General features: G+C 34.7%; 1 protein-coding gene across 5 annotated transcripts; it reads right to left on the bottom strand.

Moving 5' to 3' along the window:
* Window positions 1-1,739: 1,739 nt before the first annotated feature.
* Csn1s2a (casein alpha s2-like A) lies at window positions 1,740-16,088 on the bottom strand. 5 transcript variants are annotated; one of them, NM_007785.2, is made up of 14 exons: window positions 15,928-16,088; window positions 14,701-14,763; window positions 13,069-13,095; window positions 12,455-12,481; window positions 12,325-12,366; window positions 11,555-11,581; window positions 10,512-10,535; window positions 10,385-10,429; window positions 8,650-8,775; window positions 5,950-5,973; window positions 5,225-5,251; window positions 3,826-3,948; window positions 2,764-2,809; window positions 1,740-2,015 (listed from the first exon to the last, which is right to left on the bottom strand). In NM_007785.2, the coding sequence occupies exons 2-13, from the start codon at window positions 14,749-14,751 to the stop codon at window positions 2,798-2,800; spliced, it is 555 nt and encodes a 184-aa protein (NP_031811.1). In that variant the 5' UTR covers window positions 14,752-14,763; window positions 15,928-16,088; the 3' UTR covers window positions 1,740-2,015; window positions 2,764-2,797. The 5 variants fall into 5 exon arrangements, with proteins under 5 accessions (NP_031811.1, NP_001291694.1, NP_001291698.1 ...); NM_001304765.1 differs by having other exon boundaries at window positions 12,325-12,363; NM_001304769.1 differs by lacking the exon at window positions 5,950-5,973.
* Window positions 16,089-17,744: the final 1,656 nt, after the last annotated feature.

Below are 17,744 nucleotides of genomic sequence, written 5' to 3'. Positions count from 1 at the left end.
ATAGCAGCTTTAATAATAGTAGCTAGAAACTGTAAGCAACTCAGTGATCTCTCATTTGAATAATGGATACAGAAAATGTGGTTCATTTACACAATGGAATACTATTCAGCGATGAAAAATGAGGACATCATGAATTTTGCAGGCAAATGGGTGGAACTTGAAAATATCATCCTGAGTAAGGTTACCAAGACCCAAAAGGACATGCATCGTATGTACTCACTGATATTATTTTGGATATTGGCCAAAAAGATCAGAATACCTATGATACACCTCACAGGCCCCAAAGAAGTAAAACAAGAAAGAAGGCCCAAGTGAACGACGCTTGAATCCCATTTAAAAGGGGGAACCAAACAGTCATGGGAGGCAGAAGGAGGGAGGGGTCTGTGTTTGTGAGAGGAGGGCTAAGGAAATACCCGGGCAGGATCAAGCATGTGGAGAGACAGGAGTGAGTCCCAGAGGGCCAGGAGAAGGAATGAGAATATGTTGCTGCCAGGGGTCAGGGATTGGGATATTCTCTAAGAAATCCCAGAGACCCGGATGAGGGAGGCTCCCAGGACTCAATGCAGGAGACCTTAGCAGAAATTCTCAATAGTTGGGATATGGAGCCTGAAGAGACTACCTCCTGTAGCCATCAGGACCCCTAGTCAGAGAATGGGAACATCAACCCACCTACCAAACTTCTGACACAAAATTAGTACTGTCTAAAAGAAATTCAGGGTCAAAGATGGAGCAGTGACTGAAGAAATGGCTGGCCCATGACCAGACCATTTTGAGACCCTTCCCCTGGGGAGGCACCAATCCTTCACATTATTAGTGATGCTATGTTGTGCTTGCAGAGAGGAACCTAGCAGAGCATCTCTGTGAGAGAGGCTTTAGCCAGAAGCTGACTGAGACAGATGCAGATACACACAGAAAAACAACAGACATTGGACAGAGATTGGAGAACCCCATGGAAGAGTTACAGGAAAGATTGAAGGCCCTCGAGGAAATGGAAACTCCATAGGAAGACCAACAGCATTAAATAATTTGGACCCCTGGAAGCTCCCAGAGACTGATCTATCAACCAAAGAGCATATACGAGCTTCTCTGTAACCCCTGACACATATGGGCTCTCATGTTTGACCTCAGAGGGAGAGGATGGCCCTAATCCTACAGAGACTTGACACACCAGGGTGGAGGAATATGGGGCAGAGGAGAATGCTCTCTCAGAGGGGAAATGGACAGGGGGTGATGGGAGGAACTCTGCAAGGGAACCAGGAGAAAGGACAACATCTGGGATGTAAATAAATAAATAAATATAAGTAATAAAAAAGTTATTACATATCTTTTTAAAAAGTTGCTCATTATATCATAGTTCTTTAAAACTCCTGATGGAAGATTATTAAATGTTTCCATTTGTCAAGGCTAACTTGCCTCTCCAGCTTTATTATCTCTCAAGCAGAGAGTATGGCTACAGTGAGAACTGTGGCAGAATTTTGGGGTGAGTTAGGTGTATGGATAGAGAAGCAAGAAAAAAGTTAAACTATTGGTGTTCACTGGTAAGAATATGGAAATGATTAAAGCCAATAAATCTCCAAGCATTCAAAGATATGAAAGGACAACTTAGAGTTAACGACCTAAAATTTGGAAAATCCTTGCCCTCTATGGTTATTGCATTCGTATTTTCCAAGAAGTGGTTGTTTTTATTGAGAGTGGCCTGGTCTCAATGTGAATCTGGGCGAAAAGATCACACGGTAAAATGCGTTTAAAACTTTAATGTCTTGGCGAGAGATATTTTGGTTCTTATCTCAGAAGTAGTACTGAAAAGACTTCAATTAAACAATGCAGTTAATACGGCTCCACAGTCCAAAGTTGGAACACACAACTCAATCCAAAAAGATTACAAACAATACAGAAAATATCCCACTCTCTCTTCTTCTGGCTCAATATTGTTGTCTTTTCAAGAAGCATCTTAGGGAATGTTAATAGTAGGAGGTGATGGGGAAACCACGAAGAAACCAATTTTCTACTCAAGCCTATGAACAAAAGGAAAATAATGGATTATAAAAACATATTATCCAAAATTATACAATATGCATATATATGAGATCTACATGAACATTCAAATATACAGGGTGGCAAAATGTAATTATTTATAACTAACTCTAATTGATGAAGTAGTAATGATGCACTAATGCTGACATAGTAGCTGTTAATTATTACTAAGGTCTAGTTAAGAATTAATTTTCCCACACAATTTTAAAAAGTTATCATATGTAATGTTTACAATAATTGAGACATACCTACACTCCCAGATATACCACTTATTCTAAAGAGGAGAAATTATAAATAGCCTAAAATCTTTAAGAAGGAATACTTAGAAATATACCTTCATCTCTATGTACAGAAGGCTAAACATATATGTCTTCTGTGAGGAAGACATTTCATGTGAGGTGCAAAGCAATATATCAAGTGTGCATCAACATGGACACTGGTGCTTTGACATCTTCTGCTCAGTTTTATTACTTCTGGTTGAGTTCATTCCATCCCACAAGGGAACTTTCATATAATTTACTTACCCAATTAGTATATGCATCCAAGTTATACAGAGAACCAATTGAAAAATCAAGAATTTGTGGCAAAACTTGCAATATTTTTAGTGAAGCAGTAATTTAAAATATAACTAAATAGTTGAAGTGTGATTTTTTTTCCATCCAATGTTGTGTGCTATTCTGGAATTGTTGCTGAAAATGTTGCTCAGTGTTCCATCCAAACGGCACTTACCTATAGCTAGGTAGCAGCAGTTATTTTAGGAATCTTAGTAGAATCTCTGAGAGAAGAAAGTACAATACATTTTAATTCTCTAAGACTCTTTGCCTTTCACATAAAGTATCTTATATTCTTTCTAGGTATCTAACATTGAAACTAAAGTACAAATTTTACATTCTATGATGAAGCTTATCTAATGGTTGCTTCCTAGCAGAAAACTCAATCCAAAAAGTAAAAGTTGGAAGTACCTTGAAGATAACTATCACACTTAGGGCTCAGTTCTAAGGATTTAATGTCAAATCGCTAATAATTATACAAACTTTTCAGTTTTGTGCTCCATCCTTTTCTATGCATGGTAGTGGGGAAAGAGCATAGCAAGCCTGAGGCCTTTTAGCAAGTGTATGGAAGCAGAACTACCGAGAACAACTTGCAAATCACTCTGCTCCTTTAACCTTTGGATATTTATAAAATTAATAATACTCCATGCTTATACCACAGAAAATAACTGTACAAATGAAGGCGATATTTATTCTGAAAAGCTGGAACTGGAGAGATGGCTGAGTAATTAAAGTTCATGCTTTTCTTGCCCAGAACTTGATTTCCATTCTCTGGAGCCATGCTGTGTAGCTCATAACCACACATAACTACAGTTCTAGAGGGATATGCTACTCATGTGGGTTTGCAATCATATGCCCATACTGACAGTCACATAAGCATGCACATAACTAAAAATAATAAAAATAAAAGGGACACATTTTGTGCACTGCTGAATCTTTCATTTTCCTGAAAATTACTGCATGTAAGAAATGCAAATAGATTATCAATGCAATTCTTTGTTGATGACTGTTACAATCAACAATTACTATTCTTGTTACAATTACAAGTGCTCCAATTAAATAATGAGTTTAATGTCCTTGACATTTTAAACGTAAACTGTAGTTTATTTCTATGTGAAACAAATGTTATTGCATCTTATTACATCACTTTTTGTGAGCCCGATGACTGTATTTATATTATATTTAATTATATTGTTTATGTGCTAATATTATATTTTACCATATTTTCATAGGCACATACCGTATAGTGAGCATTTGGGAAGGTGTAATCCTTACTGGGGTACCAGTAGCTCACAGGTATCTGGGGATGAAGAGCTTGGGGAAGTTGGGGGATGGTGACCTGTTGATATTGGATGTACTTGATCTAAAAGAAATGAAAATATCAAAAAAATACTCAAGTTAATCTAAGCTTCTTAACAGAGAGGAACAGAAGCTAATATTAGCTACTTTCTAAATTACTCCAGGAAGACTCTATACAAAAGTTATTCTAAAATCATAACCATTTTTGTGTTATAGAATGCACTGTTAAATGGAAGAAATATTATTATTTCATACACAGGCAGTGTAAAAGTTAAAGGAAATTCTGTATGTCAGAAAGAAATGAAAACATTTTAATAAGCTTGATAATTTTCTTCACGTATGTTTTCATGTCTGGCCTTTACAGTTGGAGAATGTTAGAATGATTTATTACAATGATTTTGGGGAAGCCATGCCTCTGATCTGGTTGTTCAGTCTCTCTTAACATCACTCCCTTGCATCCTCTATAGAGTATGTATAGAGCTTTCTGAATAGCCCTTGCCATATATTTTATATGTACTTCGACTCAATTCTTTAAAGCTTGTTAAATTGATTTTACTGTGGACAAGTCCAGAAGATAAGTACAGCTTCCAACATGGAGTCCTAGTTCTTATGAATGGAAAGTTTTATTTTAATTTCCAGTGAATGTGTGCATGGTTGTGATATGCTATTAATGGAAGGGTGGTAGAATTTGCTGAAATCATTTTTGTATCTTCAGCATTTTATGACAGAGTTTATATATATTACAAAAATCTTTAGAGTATCTCTTCTATTCTTGTATTTATTTTTCAGTTAAAGATAAAGTAGATAACAAGAGCAGAGTAATTAAATGCTGCACCAGGGTAACAGAGCATAGGTAAGTACTCTAACTATAAAGCCTGTGTTAATTTATTGAGATCTTAGACTCCGTATATGGATACGTAATCTGCTGTTGTTTGACACTAATCACTTGAAACACCTTAATTTTGAAAAGGAGAAGCTTGGATGCAGAGAAAAACTGTGATGCAGTTTTACTATGTGAGTACTTAATCTAAATCATTTAAAATAAAGATATATTCTATGCTTGTATCTCTACAATCATCAGGGAGTATATCAAGTAATTGATTTTAAAATATAGACCATATTTACTTTCAGAAACACATTCATATCAAAATGCCAAAATTTTAATTACTTCAATTTTTTAAAATAATATTGTCTTGGGATTGAATGATGTGATAATTTGAATAAGAGATTTATGCACATTTTTTATATATTAATGAATTATAGACAGGTTTTTTATAGCCAGTAACAATATTATAAACATTTTAAGTCACGTACAATCACATAAAACTAAAAAAACTTACCATATCAATAATCTTCTTCAGGATTTCCTTAAAGAAAGCAAACAAAAAAAATGAAACATAGTGACTTGAAAACTCTATTTACTTTTCCAAACTTATTCTTAGAAATAGCCCATCTGCCATAAACTTAAGGACAATGATTTGTTCACTGTTTGTATATTTGTATATAAAATATCCGTATCTGTTTGAATTCTTCAAATAATAGAATCATACATTTAGTGCTTTTTTGAATACAAACTCTAAATGGAGTTTGCCTGTTTTACTCATTGTCTTGTTTCCACTCTCAAGAATCTTTTAAATGAGCTAGTATTTGATTACATGCTTCCTAAATAAATGGATAAAATTATGAGTTCAACTTTATTAGCATAACAAAACATTCTAAATAATATTGTGTTTGCTACAATTATGCTAAGTAAGTATTTGTATATAAAATATTCATACCTGTGCCTTGGGTGGACTTTATATACAATTTTGAATGAGAGATAATTTCAGAAAAATTAGTAAATATTAGCTTAGCTAAGTAACTCTAATAATAGTACACTTAAAACTATATTATAACAATTGAAACCCTAAATAATAAGATCTCCATTTCTCACAGGAAATTAGACTTTAGTTCAACTTAGTCCTGCAGACTTTGGTGCTAAGTAAATAACACTCTTGCAATAACTAACTATAAAATTAAAAACACAGCTTTAAAAATCTTTGTAACTTTAGCAGCCATGACTCACCTCCACAGAGGTGCTGATGGATTCCTAGGGAGAGGAATAAAAATAATATACAAATTATTTCTGTAGTGAAATAGTTCTTTCTCTAGCACTCCTCTCAATTATCATAAATGAAATACAGGGAATAAAACTAGGTAAGCCATGGGATGCCATTCTAGGTGACTTTAGGCAGCTGGCATTTGACATAAATAGACGTTTTCAAAGTCATCACTGATATGAGAACTCGATTACATTTATGAAAAGCACAGATTACAAACTATCAATGGGCATGACTTAGTTCAGTGACTGCCAACCAAAGTGGAAGTGATTTGATATGATCCAGTGCTGTGCAAATCTCTCTTGCTAAATTTGAACATTACTCTGCACTTGTCTGTTCCCATGTAGATTTTTATCATTGCTACATAAAAATTTGTTTCTGTGAGTCTAACCTTATGTATAAAATAAGAGTTTTAATTCTAGTGCAGCGTTATCTGGTATTGGATTTTGTTTTCATGAGAGAAAACTTATCTCAGAAGATTTTTATTTTTCTGTTTTAGTGTGTGTTCTACCCAGAAATTAAGTAGAATAACCCTTTCTTGTACATTTGTGATTGATTGGAAAAATACCTATATCTGTCTATAATAGCAAGATACAAATGATTCTGCCTTTAAAAAATATTTTTTCTAAATATGTCTTATATTTGAGAGTAGCTTTAGGGTTTAGCAATAGATAATAGCACTGTCATATTTAAAATCATAGTGTCTTGTCTATGGAAATGTGATAAAGAGTGCCATGATATTTTAGTATCCTATATTCCACAGTTAAGAAATATGAACTTAGTTTTATAATAAGTGTTGGAAATAGTGGTATGAAGCAGGCATCTTCTAGTCTAGAAGGAATAAGCAAAATAGCTTATTGATGCAAATAGCTTAAGAATGGAAATGTGACAAAGTCATAGTATTTTTGCCACCTATTTATAACTGAAATTTACCTCTAGCCAAGCAAAAGTATTTTGAGGAAGCCACCAACCAAACAAAAATTAAGAAGACAGTTATTAAGACAAGTGGGACCTAAGAAAGAAGAAATTGATGAACTAAAAAATATTGTCAAAGCTAGAGAACCAGAGAATCTGCTGTGAGATAGTGTCTTCTTGGTATGGCAGGGACGCTGCACCTAGGAAATCTCTACAATAAAGTTGCCTAAAATAACAGCTAAAGACAGCAACATCAATTGTGATGCACACACGGATCAGGGATTCTCATGGGGTCTCAGCTCTGGATTAAGAGCTACAGACAATGATTTCTGAAAGCGTGGGAAACCATCTTCTCCAGGACAGGCCTCCTGATAGGGCGGCCAATCCCAGTAAGTTACATACATACATACATACATACATACATACATACATACATACATGCCTGTATATGCTTTCTATGAAACAATTGATTAAAGAATAAACAGTCTTGGATTTGAGGTGGGAGAGGAAAGAGGGGGATCAGATTGATGCAACTTCATTGCTCATAAACGAAATCCTCAAAATGAAAGGTTACTATTGCAAGGAGTTATACATTAAATAACTTGTTCTGCTGTGGGGGGGGGGGCAAAAAGGCCTATTATTTGATTGCTGGCTAAGAGGTGAGATTTACTAACTAATGTACAGTATTTGCATCACAACTCTGCCATCTCCTGGACAAAATAAAACACTAAAACGTTTCTACTTCAGATACAGATTTTAAGTGCCTAGGACACCACCAACCAGAAAACATGCAGGATCTGGGCCTAGACCCTGTACACAACTGTAGCAAATACGTAGTTTAATGTTCATATAACTCCCCTAACAAGTGCAACAGCGGCTGACTCAGTCTCTGTTCACTGCCATTGGATCCCATTCCCTCCTACTTGGAATGTATGGTTGGGTCTCAGTGGAAAAGGATGAGCCTATACCTGCTGGGACCAGATGCCACAAGGTGAGGTGGTACTCAAGTGGGACTCCTCTTCTCCTCAGAGAAGGAGAAGGGGTCATGAGGAGAGAGATTTGTAAGAGTGGGATTGCAGAGAGAGGAGGGAGGGGGTTGTGATCAGAATGTAAGTGAAAAAAATAAAATAAAAAAGATAGTCACAGTTATCTAGTGTTCCAGACAATATGAAAGGTTATTTGCTGTAAAATGATGATGGCTTCTTAGCTTTATATAATAGGCACTTAGGAAAATAATTCACAATCCAAACAAAGAAGGAAGGGGATAGATTATGTTCCTAGTTCAGCAGCTGGCTCCCTGTATGTCTGACTTCACATGTAAAGCTATGAACAAGATGCTGCATTCTGTGTTGTTACACACATGACACCTGTGTCTCCTGACTCAAAGGCTTCTCTAAGCCAAAAGCCATACTGAAATGAAGACATCAAGTAGAACTTTAAAAATTGGGTTGAATAACTTAGACTTCAGATTATATTTAAAGACGGCATTCTGTCATAAACACTTCGAATCACACATGAATGGTTTTGCGTGATTTACTTTTTCTCTGCATCATTCGTAGCACTTTTAAATAGTGGTCTTAATTGTTATATGATTTAATTTATATTCTAGAAAATGTTATTAAAATGTTGTGTAAAAGGTTTTTACTTTCTGTATTTGAATTGATTGGGACGTATTTTTCAGTTAACCATTTTAATTATTTTCAAATGAAGATAGCAGTAAAATCGACACAAAGTAGAAGTGCAGCACTCACCTGGGTGGGCGTGTTATGGATGGCATTAGGCTGGGGCCACTGGTTCACACTGCTCTGCTGCTGCTGGTGAAGAGGTGTGCAACATTGGGAAAAGGAAGACTCCTGGGAAAATTGCTTGAATTTTTTCTAGAAGGAAATAAATGCACCAGTATTTATGTAGTGACTATTCTTCATAGGTCAAGTTTATCTGTATGAAATCAAATCTCTATAAATATCAAAACTATGCCAGTTTGACAAAGCATAAGAATTTTTTATTATAGAATGCAATGCATTAAAGGGGATTTTAGAATTGCAGATGGCATTAATTTAGGACCCTGGAAATAAGCTTTACTGTATGTGAAAGACACAATAATATGTAAATGCAGAAGTTGAGAATTGTCAAGGGAATATCTGACATCACAATTTCTCCTTTCACATTTGGCTCAAGAAGGTTGATGCCTGCACTATGAAACAGTGATGTTTGTACTTTCTTTGTTACAGGATAACATCTTAATGTCTTACAGCATCACTTTTCCAGAAGGCAAGTGGATGAATACAGTGGCTTGTATAGGGAACTTATCTCAGATCTCATCCTGAAATCTAGACCTTTGTTTGGCCATGGCTAGTTGCCTATATATAACTATGTCATTAAGTTGAACCACATCAGAAATAAACCAAACCAAACCAAACCAAACCAAACCAAACAAAACAAAAAACATAAACACAAACATACAACCAAAACAAAACAAACCAACCAATCAAAACAAACAAACAAAAAACAAAACCCAAAGCTCCCACATTTCCAGTGCACACAGATACCAATTACGTTCATGTGTAGAATATTGCTGTTTCTTTTCTGGGGTGTCAATGTCAGATGGGCACCAAAGTGAGAATAGTATCAGAGGACAACACTCAAGAAAGATATGTGAGAAAAAAGTATTAGATAACTTTTTAAAAAAAAAAAAAAACAAAAAACAGGCTGTTTTATATATGTGAAACCTTTTTTCTGATAGTCTTTTTTTTTTTTTTTTTTTTTTTTTTTTTTTTTTTTTTTTTTTTTCGAGACAGGTTTCACTGTGTAGCCCTGGCTGTCCTGGAACTCACTCTGTAGACGAGGCTGGCCTTGAACTCAGAAATCTGCCTGCCTCTGCCTCCCAAGTGCTGGGATTAAAGGCATGCGCCACCATGCCCAGCTTTTTTCTGATAGTCTTAAGAATGGATGTTTTTATCTTCATGTATAAGATCAATGAATGTTATCCTTTTGTTTATTTTTAGAAACTTTTTTATTGTGTAGCTTGCAATTATTCTTTACACCTGGACAACCTGTAGTGTTAGTGGGACATTTTGGGGTAAGGAGGATGTAGTGTGGAGTAGTTAAGTAACTGCTGGAGGAGTTCTAGTTGAAAGGATTTGCCCAGTTTCAGTACTCTCATTCTTTCTTGAACTATACATTTCTGTTGTCTCCTGGAGATGGGGGGGTCTTTGTCCTTATCTGTCTTGTTTTTTTTTTTTTTTAATTGATTCAAAGACAAGCATTTGGACTAATTACATGACTGAGGTAATACACAGATATCTGAAGTAAATCAGTTAAAAATATTTTTCTGAGTTTTAAAATCCTTTTGAGTTTAGTTAGATTACCTGGTTCTTGTTAAAATTCCATATTTTAAAAGATAATGTTCACATATTATGGTAACAAATTTTGTCAGAATTTGGTGTAACATATAGGGAAGAAATGATAAGATGAAGATAAACTTACCTGCTGGTTTAGGTTGACCTTTTGTTCTTCAGATTGTACAATTTTCTGTTAAAATATTGCTTATGTCAGAGAGATATGGACAGAACTGTTGCTAATAAAGTTACTTAGTCGAATTATAACTACTTACTTCACTGACTTCCTCGGAAGATTCCTAAAGGAAAACATGAATAGTAGGTTTTTTCAAGTAATATAGCAATAATTAAATATCGATGATTTTAGTAGAAAGTCAGGGGTAAGTATTTAAATATTCCAAACCCAGGACTATGATATTCAATCATGTAGGAATCAAATAAACTAAATATTTGTCAGAACTCTCTAAGCCTCCTTTTTCCTCAACAAAAATAATAGCATAATTAGAATATATTTTAAATTTAACACTTGGTTAATACTACTTTTTTCAGATATTTTTATTTCTAAACATGGAATGCATGAAAGTGATAAACAAAAATGAGAACAGCCATTGATGTTAACTCATGCTTGCAATTTCAGCATACTCTGTATCTGAGTCAGTATAATTTACTATGGAATCAAGGTCAACCTTGGTTACAAAGTTATGGTGAGACCCTGAGTCTCTTCCTGAAAAATATGGGAGAGAGGGGTTTGGAGATGGAGCATGATTGGTTGGTAGCTTCATGGATTTTGCACAGTGTCAGATATGGCTGGAGGCTCACAGTCTGAGACTAAGTTATATACAGAAAGGCTAAAACCTGTTTTATGAGATTTTGGCTATGAAGACCTTAGGCATCATCCAAGGTCATGGGACTCTAGACTGAGACCTAACACAGTGCTGTCAACCCCTTTTAAGGCATACTTCACTCTTTCAGCATTGCTTTTATCAACCATAGGTGTAGAAAGTATTGGCAACGTATAGAATATCTGATCCAAACCACCTTCTGGCTCTATTGAAATGGTTTTCCACATTTAATATGAGAGCATCATATCAAAGATTTAATAAAATTTAGAAACGTTAACCCTAACCAGAGTTTCTTATTGAACTACTCATGGCGTTATGACTTTAGACAATTTAAGTCATGATCAAATAATTTTTGAGACCCCTTTCTTCCACTGAATATTTATATGTGCATTTCCTAGGAATTATCAAGTGATTATGTAACACAATGGTCAAGTCACTATTTCTCAAAAAATAAAACAGAAGAAACAATGTCTTACCTCACTGGATGAACTGCTAGCAGAATCCTTGATAAATAAATTAAAAATAAAACAAAATAATTGGTGACAAGAAGACAGCTTCCTCAACAACATTCCTCAAGAAGCAGCATTTGCCTTAACTCCATACCATATTAATTTCCTACTGGATTACTAATATGCAAGATGAGAAGGATATAGATAATGCATTTAAATTATGATTTATAAGCATTGAATATTAAGCATATTTGGGGAAATATATGGAAAGGATTTACTTTATCAGGTATCTAAATGGAGTTTGGTAAACATAGAGGAACAGGAAAGAATAAAATTAGTGCAGCTAGATTAAGCAACTAGAGGTGAAATGACTAGAAGAGAGTATTGTGAAATGTCTGTGGGAGACTAGTAACATTTCATAACAAGTATGAGTATTGTTAATGACATATAGTTAAGATGAATAAAAGTCTCCCATCATTTTATCCGTGGTTTTCTAAGTTACAAAAAATTAGGCACATTACCCCTACAATATTATGTGTGAAATAAGAGAAAACCCATATTCCTTAGAGAGAAGTATACTAATACTTTATCTCTACTTTATGGGCTTATATTGAAATAAACCTTTGAAAATGTAGCTTCAAAAAACACAGCTATCCTTATGTGACCTTTTCACATTATTGCATAATTGCTAATTAAGATTATGAAAATACTGACCATTTGAAGTTAAAAGTTGAAAAAAACTGGTAACCATCTGGACAAATCAGCAGTGCAGACATTAATTAATTAACGAATTTTACCTTAGTTGTTTGGAAGAACACGCTATTGTCCAGCTTAGACTTCTGAAAAGAAATAAATGACATTAATTTTATATCCATACAAATTGAAAAGTATTTTAAAGTATATTTAATATAAGAAGCTATGACTTACTCCTGGGTAGATGCTGGCAGATGATTCCTTGGAAAAAATGATAATAAATATTGATTACTTGCAAAATCTTTTACCCATACTACCAAAATAAGTATTGATGAATAGTGACTATATAATTTATGACTTTTACAGTAATGATTTTTGAAGTGACAACAGGAAGCAAAATGAACTATAAGTATATATTATGCTACACTTTGTATTTTTTAAAAAAATATTTATTTGATGTTTAAGTAAAATCATCATGTTGGGTGCCATTGCACTGAAATCTGGTTATGAAGCAAGGGAAGAAGAGAGGAGCAGACCTGTCTGCATTCAACACTCCAGCAGTCGATGTAACACAATAACATCATAATTAACAACACAATCAGATTCCTGGGCTAACATCAGAATCACTGTATTATGACACCATTAGTATGAGGAAAAGTACCTACATTTGATGCTGTTGTATGGTTTGGTTTATTTTCCCAATAATTTTTATTTCAATGGGTGAACATTGTTTTTTTTTCTCTATGGTTTTTATAGTGGTATTATTGCTATTTTTAAAAATCTGAATGAGCAAGGATATATAATTACTATTAGGTAGCAGAACTAGTCTTCATAATAAAGGCTCTTACCTCACTGGAGGACTTATCCTTTATTTCCTGTATAAATTAAAATAAGCACAAATTTAACATTTATGGCTTATTTCTTTTTCTACTGCTTAAGACAGTGAAATTTAAAGGAAAAGCTGAGACAGATAAAGGTACTTGCTATGAAGTATGATGTCCTGAGTATATCCCTAGGACCCAAAAGATAGAAGGCAATGCCTCCCAACTCCTACAAACTGTTCCCTAGCTTTCTCATGGGTATTGAGACACACACACACACACACACACACACACACACACACACACACACACAAATTAATAAACAGACCTGGCTAAAAGAAAAACAGTTTCTCAGATAAATTTATTGCAAAAGGGCTTTCTTTGAAAAGTTCTCTAAGTCCCAAACATCAGTATAGAGCAACTCAGACACAGTGGTTTTGAAGAACTTGAGCTATCACTTGCTAATTATGCTAAAACACCTTTAGGTGGAGGACTTTTATTATTTAGAAGAAATTGCTTAGACTAATAATAAAAATAAAGAAAAGGGTACTGTTATATAATATTTCCAAATCATATTGTTTTTTGAATAAATTGGATTCTTTAGAGTTAGAGTTTTGGTTCAGGATGAAAGTAAAATTATTGGTAAGCATCATATCAGTAGACGGATCTATAAACTCTGAAAAGAAAGTATTTTAAAATGCATTATAGTTTATGTGCTTGGCATTACGTGACATTATTATTGTCCATTTACTAGTTTTATATTTTGGTTAATACGCTACTTTCAAATCCAAGTTTACTAATACTTTTACTCCAATCATGTCCCTTTTTTGTTATATTCATGGTGTGTGTGTGTGTGTGTGTGTATGTGTGTGTGTGTGTGTGTGTGTGTGTGTGTGTATCTATGTGCAGGCAGGGACATGCACTCATATATGATTTGAGTGTCAGTGCCTGAAGTTTACATTAGGGATCTTTCCTGATATGGTCTTACCTTAATCACTGGGGCAAGGTTTCTCTCTTGAATTCAGAGTTCCCTGATATGGACTAGTCTAGCAAGCCAGCTTGTTCTGAAATTCACTGTCGCATAATCTTTGGTTTTCAAAGGCTTAAATTCTAGACTGGCAGCTGAGCTGCCCACGGGAGGGTTTATATGGATCATGGGACTCCAAACTCCATCCTTATCCTTGTGTGCCAGGTGCTTTATCCTCTGAGCCATTTTGCTGTTTATGTCCTCATTACTTTTTATACTATTTTTTAAAAAATAAAAATGAGAAAATTCTCTCAATTCCTTGCCAACTGGCTTTGTTAGTCCAAACGATGGTGATGAAGATTTCTTATACTTCCGAACACATTGCAAGAAGAAATGGTTCCTCCCGGTAGAGCTAACTAAAATTACAACATATTGTGGAAGGAAAGCAACTCCTTTCTCTCATTATTCTACACTCTCTGAATCTCCTCAGTGTTGACAATTTATAGCACTACCGTCCACCCTGGAACACCACATAAGTTCAGGCTAATACTATCACTGATACAGATCCCAGGGTAATAGGCTCACTCTCTATTCATTCTTGACAGTGCCTGAAACTTTTGCACATAGTAAAAGATTCACTCCTTTCAAAACTAAGAAAGAAGCCATAGCATCATGGAATCCTGTTCACTTACGTGCTTTGCCAGAGCAACAACCACCAGGCAGGCAAAGATGAAGAACTTCATGGTTACTTGTTCCTATAAAAACATGTAGAACATTTATAATTAATCCTGTCATTGAAACTGTGACACACTTATTTATGTATTATTATACATGTAATGAATAAAGGTAATGAAGATCAATAAAATAGAATATCTTGGAGAATTTTATAACTACAAATAGTAATATCTCAATTTATTTTGAGCCCTGTCTTTTGCTAACAGGGCATACATTAAAGCCAATTGTTAAAATGTGAATATTTCAATTCATTCGATTTCTAGAAGTAATCTTAACAGGTGTACATTTTACAAAGGATGATTATAAGGTGGAAGATGAAATATAACAGAAACTCTTTCTGAAATTAGCTTTTAGGTAAACCAAGGCATCCTATTCTCTGAAAAAGAAAATTAGAAGATAGCAATGAGACCTGTCCGAGAGTCAGGGCTCTAAACACTCTGGCTATACCATAGCTAGCAATTTGAAGGTGTACCAAGCTGCCACGGAGTATGATCAGCCTTTACCTAGCATGGCTCTTGAGTGGAACCTGAGTCTGCCCCCTTTCTCTGAGATCGTGCTCAGCTAGAGCAATCTCTAATATTACAGCATTGACAAGTAAGTCTCTAATGTTCACTGACAGCCACAAACAAATGTCTTCTCTCTGTTTAACCAAATTAAAAACTGCAATAAAAATTTTCTAATGTCTAATGTACATATTTTTAAAGCTTACTTTTGAAATATATTCTGAATGTTAGTTTTTAACTAGGCACTTTTGTAGCTCAATAGTTCCTATGTGAGAGTCATTGTGCTAGCTAGACATTTCATAGTATCACCTGGAATCTTTAGAATAATTTTCAGTGATGGCTGGCATGTAAGTTTTCTTCAATTTCTAGTTGAAGAAAATGATGCAAAGCCCAAAAGCAAAGTGAACAGTTGTTAGATTTTTGTTCAAAGCCACATTATCTTATTCAGTACTGACTTTAGAATACAACCTCAAGATTCAGTGTCATAATAAACCTTTTAGAGTCAACATTTTAACTACTAAAAAATAAAAGAAAATAAATGACAAATTTCTATAAGTTTAAAAAAGCTCAAGCAATGCATTTTAAACTATATCTTGATTTTTATTTAGCTGGAGAGAATTAACAGACTTTGATATATTTTTTTTAGTATATGCTATAAAAGGAAAAAATATGAAACATTACCTTGCTCCCCAAATGGAAGACGAGAGGAATAGGTAGATGATGATCTGCAGTGGATAGTTTCCATACTATTTAAACCATGTTTTATCATCATATTCTAATTCTGTGGTTTCAAATACCTAAAAGTCATTGTAATTCTAAGAAAGCACTATAATTAGAAATTGTCCTTCTGGTCTTTGTTCCACAGATTCTAAGGAGTCCTTAAACAGTTTGATTGAGAACATGATAAAGGGAGATGTGTGATGGTTAATTGTATTTGCTTGAAGGCAGACTCACCTGTTTTATGAATTAATTCCCTAATTCTAGTGTTTTCAAAACTTTCCCCCTTTATTATTAGATTGTGAAGAGTAGGCATTTGTAATCTCACTACCAGTTTTTGAAGAGTTCATTATTTTATTTCATGTGTGTATGTGTATCCCTGAGTGCATGTATATGTACCCTGTGCATGCAGGAACCTTCAAAGTCCAGAAACGTGATTTGAATTTAATGGAGCTAGAGTTACAAGTAACTGTGAGTCTTGTTTAAGTCTTGTTTAACAAAACAAACAAAACAAACAAACAAACAAACAAACAAAAAACAGGGTCCTCTGCAGAAGCAAGAAGTACTCTTTTTTTTTTCTTAAATTCTCTCAAACAATACACCATGACCATAGCTTCCCCTCCTTTTACTCCTCCTGTCCCCCACTCCTCTCCACCCCACCATCTCCCACCAGAACCACTCTACAACATTTCCCTTCAGAAAAGATCAGCTCCCCCAGGGATATCAACAGAACATGCATAACAATTTACAATAGAACTAGGCACAAACTCTAATATCAGGATGAGGCAACCCAGTGGAAGGAGGGTCCCAAGAACATGTGAAAGGGTAAGAGACACCCACCATTCCTGATAGAGCCATTTCTCCAGTCCCACAGTCTCATTTCTTGATACTATATTGATGCAGTCATACTTTCACTTGAGAACAATGTGAAAGTTCATGTTTCTGTGACTCCTCATTTATTCTGATTAAGAATTCCCTTCCTTAGAATTCTCTCAGAAAATGGTAAATATTAATACTCCACTTAAGGTCAGTTTAAAAGTTCCACAGAGATATAAAATAGCCCACAAATATCGTACAAAAATAATTCCTTCCATTACCTCAAGTCTATTTCTTTAAATACTTAGTTAAAAGAATGAACAAAATTTTGACCAGTGTATGTTGATACATGGGTATTGATTCAACAAACCATTAAATATATTCTGGGGATTGTGCACACATTGAATGAAGCCACAAGCAAAAATTTTAGGCTTAATAATATAGATATGACAAATGGAAGTGAGACATAAGAGCATACATTTTTATCTCCATTAGATTTGGTCGTGACATGTTCTACAGAGAAAACTGACTTGGAATAAAGAGATGGGAAGTTTTTGGAAGTTTTGGAAACTTGAGGACAGGGATGGTGATTCCACAAGAAGGTTTTTTGTTTTGTTTGTTTGTTTGTTTGTTTGTTTGTTTGTTTATTGTAGCCATTTTGCCCTACTGATAGTGTCCTTTGCTTTACAGAAGCTTTGCAATTTTTGAGGTCACATTTGTCAATTCTTGATGTGAGAGCATAAGCCATTGTTGTTCTGTTCAGGAAATTTTCCCTTGTGCCCATGTTCTCAAGGTTCTTCCCCACTTTCTCCTCTATTAGTTTCAGTGTATCTAGTTTTATGTGGAGGTCCTTGGTCGGCTTGGACTTGAGCTGTGTACAAGGAGATAAGAATGGATCTATTTGCATTCTTCTACATGCTAACTTCCAGTTGAACCAGCATCTTTTGTTGAAAATGCTTTTTTCC

Source organism: Mus musculus, chromosome 5, assembly GCF_000001635.26.
Source record: "Mus musculus strain C57BL/6J chromosome 5, GRCm38.p6 C57BL/6J".
In the NCBI taxonomy this organism is placed as follows: Eukaryota; Metazoa; Chordata; class Mammalia; order Rodentia; family Muridae; genus Mus; species Mus musculus.
Note: the sequence above shows the minus strand (reverse complement) of the source record. Positions and strands in the feature narration are given on the sequence as shown.